General features: G+C 40.6%; 2 protein-coding genes and 1 long non-coding RNA gene across 9 annotated transcripts in view; 2 read left to right on the top strand and 1 right to left on the bottom strand.

Moving 5' to 3' along the window:
* Positions 1 to 7,662, top strand: part of LOC133501651 (receptor-type tyrosine-protein phosphatase eta-like) — a 39,298-nt gene extending 31,636 nt beyond the window's left edge. For 2 of the 3 annotated variants that reach the window (XM_061821463.1, XM_061821464.1), the window contains 11 exons: positions 303 to 421; positions 512 to 599; positions 714 to 758; positions 923 to 1,010; positions 1,173 to 1,263; positions 2,021 to 2,097; positions 2,243 to 2,377; positions 3,215 to 3,331; positions 4,924 to 5,084; positions 5,824 to 5,959; positions 6,050 to 7,662. In XM_061821463.1, the coding sequence (XP_061677447.1) occupies positions 303 to 421; positions 512 to 599; positions 714 to 758; positions 923 to 1,010; positions 1,173 to 1,263; positions 2,021 to 2,097; positions 2,243 to 2,377; positions 3,215 to 3,331; positions 4,924 to 5,084; positions 5,824 to 5,959; positions 6,050 to 6,208 (1,216 nt within the window). In that variant the 3' untranslated portion in view covers positions 6,209 to 7,662. Of the gene's footprint in view, positions 1 to 302; positions 422 to 511; positions 600 to 713; positions 759 to 922; positions 1,011 to 1,172; positions 1,264 to 2,020; positions 2,098 to 2,242; positions 2,378 to 3,214; positions 3,338 to 4,923; positions 5,085 to 5,823; positions 5,960 to 6,049 lie in introns of those variants that run through there. The other variant, XM_061821465.1, reaches the window with a different exon arrangement.
* Positions 4,895 to 9,947, bottom strand: LOC133501654 (uncharacterized). 2 transcript variants are annotated; one of them, XR_009795234.1, is made up of 4 exons: positions 8,809 to 9,947; positions 5,797 to 5,941; positions 5,585 to 5,636; positions 4,895 to 5,025 (listed from the first exon to the last, which is right to left on the bottom strand). It is a non-coding gene; the product is annotated as an uncharacterized LOC133501654 (long non-coding RNA). The 2 variants fall into 2 exon arrangements; XR_009795235.1 differs by having other exon boundaries at positions 4,918 to 5,025; positions 5,579 to 5,636.
* The window catches only part of osbpl5 (oxysterol binding protein-like 5), a 51,404-nt gene continuing 47,989 nt past the window's right edge, over positions 8,111 to 11,525 (top strand). For 3 of the 4 annotated variants that reach the window (XR_009795233.1, XM_061821467.1, XM_061821466.1), the window contains exon 1: positions 8,112 to 8,416. The gene's annotated coding sequence lies outside the window, so the exon portion shown is untranslated. Of the gene's footprint in view, positions 8,417 to 11,525 lie in introns of all 4 variants that reach the window. The other variant, XM_061821468.1, reaches the window with a different exon arrangement.

The raw sequence follows: 11,525 nt of genomic DNA, 5'->3' as shown, positions 1-11,525 counted from the left end.
ACATATTTTGGGATGTGGTACTTCGGGTAAAATATTTGAGAATCACTGCTCATTTTTCCCCTTCGGAAAAAAAAGTACCTGAGGTGCCACTGTACGTATCTTTACTTTACTACAGAAATTTTTAAGGTACTGTGCAAAATGTACAAGTAGACTTTTGCTTGAGTTCCAACTAATCGGAGAATCTAATCATACGCAGTCATTAATTTTGAACCTGGCTTTCATTACGCAATGTTCATTACACTATTCAGTCCATCTCACATGATTGTTTTGGTTTCAGATGTTTTATTTGTTTTATCCTACAGGTATGCCATTGTTTTGTTCACTAGAATGAAGCTCCAAGACAACATAGCGTTAGTGTCATATGAATCAAAGTTCTCTATTACAAATGTCTATCAAGTGATAGAACTCCCACAAAACCCAGGTACCATGCAGTTTCACTGTGAAATCCTGTTATCATGTGTTCACTCTCCATTACTTTAACGTCCAGTCATAATCTTTATCAATGTCGTAGTTGTTATCAGCGTTGCTGTCGGAGCAACTTTGGGGATTTTCATCATTCTCTTCATCATTCTCATTGGCTTCATTGTCTACTGGAAAAGGTTTGTCGCCATCATGAAGTCATGTCAAGTCACGACTGTGTGCGTGTGTGTGTGTCTTTGTGTGCGTGTGTGTGTATAGGGCACACCATTCAACTCATTATCTGTATGATGTAGGTTATCCAAAAAAGAATCCTCAGACATCCAGATTCATTCCATGAGGTAAAAATGTTCACTCAATCATATGTATATGTGCAGAACATGTCAATGTTTGCCATAATTTACATTTTTTTTTTTTTGCCAAAAGTGTATGAACCTTTTTCATCAATGTTAAGGAAAACGAGACATTTGTACTCAATATTCCTGTATTCTTGTCATCTGAGCAGAAGCGCAGCAGTGAGGGTTGAGGACTATGAAGCTCACTACAAGAAGCAGAAGGCGGACTCGAATTGCGGCTTTGCTGAGGAGTTTGAGGTGAAATATTTGCTAAACATCTTAAACGTGTCAGTCCTCAAATTCACTTTCATTGGTTAAAGATAGGTATCTGTATTGTTTGTGTAGCTTAGTAATATATAGAGTGACATCCTTTCAACATAGGCATACCATGACTAACAATGGTTTTTGCTTGCTTTGAAGGAACTAAAGCTGGTTGGTACATGTCAGTCAAAAGCGAGTGCCCTGATTCAAGAGAACAAGGTCAAGAATCGCTACAACAATGTGCTTCCATGTGAGTCCACTAAATTGATCCAACTCAATAATAGCACCTGTCTTTCTATAAACTAGGATACCTTGTGCTCGTCTTTATAATCAGTATAACCATTCATGCCTCTGCCTCTTACCACAAAAAAAGAAAGAAATACTATACACCATGAAATTAGTTACACCTACATAATTTAACAAGATCCAGTCTAAGAGTTGGACTGGTATATTCAAATAAAAGATAGCGGTGTTCAGTTTTATTGTCATATATGTAAACAACAATTGAACATTTATTAATAGCAGCCGTGTTGCTTCACAACAGTAAAGTCGTTGGTTCGATTCTGTGTTTTCTTTCCTCCCTGTGAATAGTATGTTCTTCATTTCGGCTTTCTCCCTCAGTACTAAGTAAAAGGCACAGTGCATGTGCTGTATGTAGTCCGATTAATAAACTTGGGAGCTCCTCTAGTTACCTGAAATGATGGGCATTCGGAAAGTAGTGATACGTTCTGCTGCCATTTTTTCCCACACAAAGTATTAAAATACAGTACGATGCATTGTAACAACACAGTGTATGTGTACTGCTAGTCAAGACTGGGAAATATTATCATTGCAAAACCAGAATTTTGATACAGCTCTAATATTGGATGTTGTTACATTATAGAGGTGTACTTGATAAAGTTTCATGTGATGGTTCATTGCAGCAATGAAACTTTTTTTGTGTGCACGACACACTCATTCTCATTAGTACTCCCTTGTTTAACGCTGGCACTTCTCATACCTCCTAGATGATTCCTCTCGAGTAAAACTCTCTATTATTCATGGAAGTCCATATGACGACTACATCAATGCTAACTACATGCTGGTGCGTACTGACTCCCTCTGCCCAAGTCATTGCTTCATCATTCTACACCTTTTGTCTTCACCCCTTCATTCATATTGTCACCCAAGTCACTTGGAAATCTGACCAGTGTTGATGTTTGTGCATGGATTTCTGTGTCATTCGGCAGGGTTACAACTCCAAAAAGGAGTTTATTGCAGCCCAGGGTCCTTTGCCCATCACTGTCAAGGATTTTTGGAGGATGATATGGGAAAAGAATGTGCACACCCTGGTCATGCTGACACGCTGTAATGAACAGGGCAGAGTGAGTATATGCTGATCACACACAAAACTGTCTTAAATAATTCTGAACAAGAATATTTCTATGGATACATTGACAATAAAGTGGTCACATTTTGTGCCCTCTTCTCTTTTATTTGTATGATCCCACACATGTGACATTAAATTGTATATTGTATTAGAATAAAGCGATAAACCTTACCACAGTTGTATAAAGACATGACTATTCCTGACACTGCCGTCTACAGAGAACTTGAAAATTATGTTGTTTTTCTTTCTTTCTTTCTTTCTTACAATCATCCATTAATTCTCTACAGCTTAACCTGTTCAGAGTTACCGTAAAGGCCGTCCCTTGATGGTCATGAGTTAATTTCAGGGTACAGTCAAGGAACTTTTGCACTCACATTCACACTTTCAATCACAGAAGGACAACTGAGCTCGCATTGCGATTGACTGAGCCCTCAGAAGTATGGACAAATTAATAGAATCAGATGACAGTCACAGTCGATAAGAGTTGGATTCTATCAACTGTAAGTTATGTAAACCAGTAGAGCAGCTGTCAGAAAGGAAAGCACTGGACAGGAAGGAGGGTAGCTTGGCAGGCAGTGCTATCGGTGTGTGGTGGCAAACATCCATGTAAAGCATTGGAGTACAAATGAGAGGCCACTTCAGGAAGGTAACATAATCACCAATGAGAGAGTGGCCCCACACCAAGCCACCAATGAGCATGCATGCAACTACAGAGACCTGTTATTTAATCAACACTGTCAAATATGCACATTTGTCACTGGAAAAATAATTTTAAAAAATGTTCTCGATGTATTTTAAAACTCAGGTCATTGGTTTCTTCTTCTTTTTACAGATCAAGTGTGAACAGTACTGGCATTCAAGCACCAAGCACTTTGAATACATCCGTGTAACAACAACCTCTGAAATACCACTTGATGACTGGACCATTAGGGACTTTGAGATTAAAAATGTGAGGGGAACTTGCAATATCTTTATAGTGTCTTACTTAATGGGAATTCTAAATCTCACTTTTCAACTGTATGTTATATTGAATATGCTCTAAAGTGTATGTAATGCAAGAGACACATGTAGAAACCCATAACGTAATATATAACGTAATGTATAACCTAATAAAACTCCTGAATCTATACCATAATAATTTTTACATTGTTTGTTGTTTATAATGTTCTTGACCTAGAGAACAGTACAGGTCTTAGAACGCAAGAAATGCAAGGGATGGAGGAACCAGGTGGCAAACTGGGAGGCAAAGCAGGAGTCCCAGAGTCTCAATAAAATATTATTTAATCCCAAAAGAAGGCAAACAATGCACATGGGAAAAAAAGTAGACAAAGTAACAAAGAAACCCTTAACTAAACTTAAAACTACAAAAAACACAACTGACAATTAATGGCACACACACGAACAAACATGAATGGAGACATTCCCAAACAATGGACTGACAAGAACAGAAAAAAAAATACGGGGCTAAATACACAAAGTGACGAGACAACGAGAAACACTTGTACAAGACACAAGTGACTGGAGGGAGCTGATTGGTCAACACAAGGAAGGAGCTTCACAAGAACACGTGGACACAAATAATGAACACAAGAAATTAAACACAGGAAAAACTCCATGTATCCATCCATTTTATTAGCCGCTTATCCTAACGAGGGTCACAGGAGTGCTGGAACCTATCCCAGCTGTCAACGGGCAGTAGGCAGGGTACACCCTCAACTGGTTGCCAGCCAATCGCAGGGCACAAAGAGACAAACAGCCACACTCACAATCACACCTCGGGGCCATTTAGAGTGTCCAATTAATGTTGCATGTTTTTGGGTTGTGGGAGGAAACTGGACTCCCCAGAGAAAATCCACACAGACACAGGGAGAACATGCAAACTCCACACGGGCGGGTCCGAGATTGAACCCGGGACCTCCGCACTGTGAGGTCAAAGCTTTCCAGCTGATCTACTGTGCCCCACAGGAAAACATATAAAATATAAATAGACCAAAACACAGGCCATGAAAAATGATCAAACATTAAATTAATTATTTTGTTTTGCATTTCATTTGTTTTAGCAGGCCAATGATGAAATAATCATCCAGCAACGTAATAAATTATTTTGTTAATGGCAAAACGTTACGATGTTATAAATTCAAGAATCGGGCCAGTTTTTAAAAGGGGCCTTTTTATTATGTTGGGCGCTGTTGTTGCATTATAGGCTGTTATTACCTTGTGGGCTTCTATGGACTCCAAAGTGAGATACTTCCTGACCTTTGGCCGCAAAATCAAACTCTTACAGTTTGAGCAAATATCATCATAAAAGTGCTAAAAATATTTTCATTATGTGATACAGAGAAATCAATCATGTTAGTGATTGGTGAAAACTTCACCCAAGTTTGACAAACAGTAAATTAACGTGCAGTCAGTATAGTGTATAAGGCTAAATGTTTTCTCGTTTGGAAATAAGTGTTAAAACTATGTTAGGACTTGGGATTTTGACTCTAAGTTACAAGTCATATTTGTTGATCCTCATCCATGCAAATGTGTGTCCAATAGGTGAAAACAGCAGAGACTCGTTCAGTACGCCAATTCCACTTCATAGCTTGGCCCGACCACGGAGTACCAGAAACCACCGAGCTCCTTATCAGCTTCAGACATCTGGTCAGAGAACATATGGATCAATATTCCACCAACTCTCCCACTGTGGTCCACTGCAGGTTTGTCAGAACAAATAGTCTGGGACCCTTTTGAAATGTTTGGAGTTTGGGGGGGATTCACTGACAAACTGCAAATAGACTGCAATCAAGTACTGTACTTGAGACTAAGTGGGTATCTAAATCCATCTGCTAGATGGGACCAGTTCAGGATGTACCATGCCGCTTGCCCAGAGTCAGCTGAGATAGGCACCGGCACACGCATGATCCTAATGAGGATAAGCGGTTTGGAAAATGGATGGATGGATGGATGGATGGATGGATGGATGGAATTTAATGTGATGCAGTACAATAAATTGCGTAACCATGTTGCCTTTATAAGAGCAATTGTGCCAGAGCTAGAAATGATTGTCACAATGTGAAATAAATACCATCCATCTGCCACTTGCAATCATTTGGGTTACGAATGAATTGTAGCATCTCTCAGCTGACTTTGGAGGAGAGAGAGGGTATACAGTTGCCAACCAATCGGAAGACACATTCAAAAAACTACTTACACTCACATTTTTTCCGTCAACAAACCTTACTTTTACATCTTTGGAGTGAGGGAGAAAGCTGAAACACACACACACACAAGCAGAGGAGGAATTAGCAAATTTACACAGGAAGGCTGATATTTTTCTGATCGAATTTTCTCAGGTTCCTGTCAGGTGGCCATACCAATTTTAAGGCCGGTGATGCAAAGTTAGCCCTTCCACGGTCTCTAAACATTCACCTGGCATTGTGTCTTTCTCCCTGTCAGCGCTGGGGTGGGCCGCACTGGCACCTTCATAGCCATAGATCGTCTCATCTTCCAAATTGAAAGGGAAAATGTGGTGGATGTATACGGCGTCGTCCATGACCTCCGTATGCATCGCCCTCTCATGGTGCAGACAGAGGTACATACACGACACAGCTCCATTCAGTATTTTTTGTGTGGTAATACTTTTCTGTGCTCAACGTGCTTAACATCTGTATTTGATGTGCAGGACCAGTATGTGTTTTTAAACCAATGTGCAATGGACATAATCCGATCAAGAACTGGAACCAACGTGGATCTAATCTACCAAAACACTGCCGCCCTCTCAATTTATGAAAATGTAGAACCAAGAAAAGGTTATTATAAAAACAGATATCACAATACATAAACCCAGCTGAAGCGCTCATGTCTTCTGCTTCATTTTCATTCAAGGAAAAGGGAGTGCTTTTCTAAAATTGCACCTGTCACATAGTTCTTGTTGAGGACTGTTGTAGTTCTCCAAATCAAAAAAACTTTTTCTTTTAATTTAAATTGTTAAGCAATTCATTGAACTGGTGAGAGAATTTCCTGTAACATATTTGAATTGTGTAGCTCTCTACTGTAATTATGCTGCCCTATTACTGTACATGACTCCTCAGGTTTATGGCTATGACTGACACTTTTAAAGTGTAAAAAATAAATTGTTTTAAACTCAACTGTTGGTCTGGGGCCTCTGCAATTGGCAGGCGACCAGTTCAGGGTGTACCCTGCCTCTCACCCAGTCAGCTGGGATAGGCTCCGGAACACCCCCAACACTTTTGAAGATAAGCAGTACAGAAAATGGATGTATGGATGGATGGATGGGCTTGTGCCTCTCTGATGAGGCTTGAAACCAGCAGACGGGACTCAAGTGATCCCCAAATTTAAATAGCGCTAAACTTACTATTGTAAATAGAACTGAATAATATAACATATTTATCATGACTTCATCATTCTTTATTTTGAACTATGCAATGATGTGTTTTTTTTGTGTACTAAGTTTTTTTTGTATTTTTTTACACTGATGTGAAGCATGCACTGGAGGCATTTATGGCTCATACTCATTTGTTAGTAAGGAAGCATTTTTTTAATCAGCCGTATTATTTGGCTAGTTTTGAATATTCATCATTATGTTTTATGAGGTCACTCTATTTTGAAATCTCATTATTCATTTGCATTCTCAGATCACCTCCTGCTGAGTATAATGTTAAACATTCATGTACTGCATATGGTATTAACATTATTGTAATACTAGTCTCTGCTTTTAGAAAAGATATGTTTTGAAAATGAGGGTGTTACATACTTTTTAAAAAATATATTCAAAATCTCAGCCGACCAGTGTTTTTTTTTTTTTTTTTGTGGTTTGTTTTTTCCAGAAGCACTTTAAGAAAATCAGGAAGTGCATACTCACAAAAAAAAATGTGTAAAATGGAGTTTGTTGTTATTATTTGCTATGAGATGCTTGCTGGTACAATGCAAACGTGTAAATGACCCGCCCTTTTTTCTCTGGTGTGTAATGAAACAAAACGGTGATGTACACTATGGTCTTAGAACCGGACTTCTTACTTGGTTATGTAGATGCCACTAGAGGGCGCTCGTCTATGTGTGACATTTCTAATGAATGAGAATGCGTGCGTAAACAAGTAACACACACAAACCATCCATATATGTTTTTTTTGTTCATTTTGAACTTCCCACGCAAATAATGGATGCTTATAGGATCTTTTGCTCCTTTTGTCGAGAGAGATGGCGAGAGAGAGAGACAGAGAGACAGCGAGAGCGAGTCAGAGAGAGAGAGAGAGAGAGAGAGAGAAAGAAAGAGAGCGATAGAGTCATCACAGGTTTTGCACATTGTGTTTTGAAAGAGTTGCAGACTGTTTTTGGCTGTCAAATGCATTTAAAATAAAATTATATTGAAAGTGAAAGTGATATTTAAATGGTGCTGCATGACGGACGACCGGTTAGCAAATTTGCCTCACAGTTCTGAGGACTCGGGTCCAAATCCGGCCTGGGCCCTTTGCATGTTCTCCCTGTGCCTGTGTGGGTAATCCGTTTTCCACCTACATGCTCAAAACATGTATGGTAGGTTAACTGAAGATACTAAATGACAAATGTAGTGAGTGCAAATGATTGTTTGTTTGCATATGCCCTGCGATTGGCCGGCGACTAGTTCGGGGCCTTTCACCCAGAGTACGAGCGCGACCGTATAGTGCGAGCAAGTGTCCAAAGGTCTTGGCCTTGTCTCGAGAATGTTTTGGTTGAGTGTGGTCTTGATCACAACACTGCATGTTGTCAAATAATGTCGTTTGGGCTGGGTTTTACATGTTATACGCTGGTCGGACAGCAGGGGGCACCAATGCTCGCCGCTGCGGCTGTCCAAGCAGGCACGCAGTCGTCTCCCCTCCGTCGATGTCGAGACGGGAGCAACTTCTCCGGAACACAACAGTCCTCCAGTCTCGCAGCGCAGCCTTATGCACCACGGCAACCTCCACCCTACTCGGACCTTGTAGGTATGGCGCCGAACCGAGACAGGAGCCAGGAAACGACCGCATGAACACAGAAACCCGGTCGCCACAGAGTAAGTTTGCATTTTGGGGAGCTTCCTCACTGCATCGCGTCGGTTGAGAGAACTTGCTATTTTTAGCTAACGTTACTTGTAGAATTTCTCGGAATAATGTGCGTTTACTGGTTTTATTCTGCGGCGTGGTTGCGAAAATTGCACGAACGCTCAAATATATGACCTTCTGTACATTGTGTCCTTTAAAGCGACGGTTATTTAGACATGCGTAACGGTTCGCCGTTTGGAGGAATTCGCCCACTTTTGTCTGTTGGGAGGCAGAGCAGAGGCTAACGTGTCTAGCCTAGCGTTAGCCACACGAGCCACGTTAGCGAATTCGCCCAGGCTTCTGACCAAGGTTTTTTTTTTTTTTTTTTTAATATATATTCTGCTAGATTGTGAACAACACTAACCATTGATCTGTGGAAAGGAATGGGCATCTCTGTCGGACTGCTTGACCTACTGAATCGTAAAGCTCCATCCAGCCACATGTGACAGACCGATCCCTCGAGATAAACAGCAAGGATGGATGTGAATTGGATTGTCATCCTTGAACGTGATGCACGACTTGAGCTCACGATGCGGCAATGTAATGTGAGAAATAAAGCGCTGTGCCATGGCGAGGGTTTCCAAAGATCACGGAGTGACTGGGAGACATTAAAATTGTGTAACGTGTAGGCGTTGCCATTTTCTGATTGGGGGTGTTGATTGAAGAGAATCATATTATTTTCCCATGGCAAATGCGTGTTTACATCCAGGCCAGTGTCTTTAGAGTATTGCAGTATTTGTGTCAACTTTCTTGGCTTCAAATCTGCCAGTCTGATATGCAGACGAGTTTCAGATTATTTTGGCACCCATCGTCCCTTTGAAGTCTTTGAAATGTTCTTAAAAGAAACAAACAAAAGCATTCAATAGTGTTCTGCTTTGCCCAATTCTGCTCTCCCTAGGGTGTTGACACAAACAAGAAGCCTGTTATATAGAAATGTCTGTGCTGGAGAATAACCCTTTATGTACACTTAAATTAAAAAGTCTGAAGAACGTCACTAAAGCTCATTTGAAAAAAATAACATTCCGATAGACATTAGAAACAATTGATCATTAAGAATGTGATTGTTGCGTCTGGAAGCACTTGAGGAAGTGAGTTGATTCAGCCTGTGCTAGTTTGTCTAAAGAAAGAAAACATGATATAAACCATTGTGTGGTGAGCTTCTACTCATAGACCTTCATTCTGTATGTCCTGAAGGCAGTTATTCTGCTCATCACTGCAGAAGTTCAAAGGAGCCAGAGTATTTTGCACTTTGCTGCAAAATACTATTAAAAACACAGTTAATCAATTAAAGTTGGAAGTTTCCCCGTTGTTGATCAAGGACATTTAAGAAAATGTCCATTTCGTTTATCGATGCCTTGACAACATATGTACACAATTCCACTCAATCCTGTGCGTTCTTTTGTTATCCAGAGTGGGAAAGGTTTAATGACTAGTCGTGGCTGTGTAATAATCTACTATTGAATGACCGTGTAATGACACCCAGCAGAAATAGAATGCCTTTCTGATTAGTAATACCGACAGCCCAACGGAAGTAGGTCAAACGATCAATAAAAAATGCACTCTGCTTTCATCTTTGTTGCTTTATACACTGAACATCGTATGTCCTTTTGATAAACGCTAAGTGCACCATTAACAACAAAATTGTCCATTCATTTTTTTTCCATGATAGCTTTAGTAATGATTAACATCTTCCGGAGTTGATCTGTTAATGCCAAGGTCGGCTCATGACGTGTGACGCGCTACCTTCCTCAGGCGGGGATTTTTAATGGTGTTGCTCCCTAAGCCTATCAACTAGAACTCTAGCTTTGGTTGGCTGAAGAGAACGATGGCTCGTGAGAATTTGAAGATCTGTTCGAGTCATGTTCTGTGGGTGATTTGTGCTGTGTTTAATCACTCTTGCTTTGAGCAGTGAGGCACAACAGATGTCCCAGGTCCCATGCTGTGCAGTGGTAAATACTTGACGCCATGTTCAAGCAGACACTTAAGACCTGACCTCGACACCCTTCTCTTTGCGCTGAAAGCTGCTGGGACTTGTATTGCATGCCCTGTGCCATGCCCACAATAATTTCACTTCACCGTCCATTATAGGCAAACATTAGAACCTGGAAGTTCACGCAGGGAGCAGTTGTGAAAAATCATGCAAACTTGAATGATATGGTGAACACTGAGTTCAGCAAATTCATGGATTATGTGAGTGTGACAATTTATGGAACAATAGCAAAATAAAAAAATTCCCTTAGCGCGTATTGTTGTTGGACACAAATAGAGGAGTAATTAGTTGCGTTGCGTGTATATAAAACACATCTCCCAAGTCATTTGCCACAATTAAAATAACAAAGACAAGTCTGCAACTATAACGTTGTTACTGGATAACTAATAGTCTACCTTCATGTATTGCTTTAACCACTGTTTCTCCTTTTTATCCCCGGAAGACTGGATACCCTGTGGCCCCATGCTGGTTCTCATATCAGTCTCACCACTATAACTGACATCATTCATGTGTGTTATGGTGTTTTTGATAATCTTGAGTACATTACACCCTAGAAACAGCAATCTCACATGAAGTGTGCGTGGTCTCTCACATTCATCCATCCATTTTCTGAGTCGCTTATCCTCACGATTGTCGTGGGGAGTACTGGAGCCTATCTTAGCTGTCATCGGGCAGGAGGCAGGGTACACCTTGAACTCGTTCCCAGCCAATCGGAGCACACATGGAGACAGACAGCAGTCAATCGTCGGGCACAGATAAACAACCATTCACACTCACAATCACACCTGGGGGTAATTTAGAGTGTGCAATTAACGTTGCATGTTTTCGGGATGTGGGAGGAAACCGGAGTGCCCGGAGAAAACCCACGCAGGCACGGGGAGAACATGCAAACTCCACACAGGCGCGGCTGAGATTGAACTCAAGAACTGTGAGGCCAACGCTTTACAGCTGCACCACTGTGCCGCCCACTATCATTATGTATGTAGTTAATATATTCAATGTTATCAGTCTTTAAAAAAAGTCCATTATGCATCCATTGGATGGTACTTTTTTTCCCATTTTGTTTTACAAAATAACTGCATCCACTTTAA

This window comes from Syngnathoides biaculeatus, chromosome 6, assembly GCF_019802595.1.
Source record: "Syngnathoides biaculeatus isolate LvHL_M chromosome 6, ASM1980259v1, whole genome shotgun sequence".
Classification (NCBI taxonomy): domain Eukaryota; kingdom Metazoa; phylum Chordata; class Actinopteri; order Syngnathiformes; family Syngnathidae; genus Syngnathoides; species Syngnathoides biaculeatus.
Note: the sequence above shows the minus strand (reverse complement) of the source record. Positions and strands in the feature narration are given on the sequence as shown.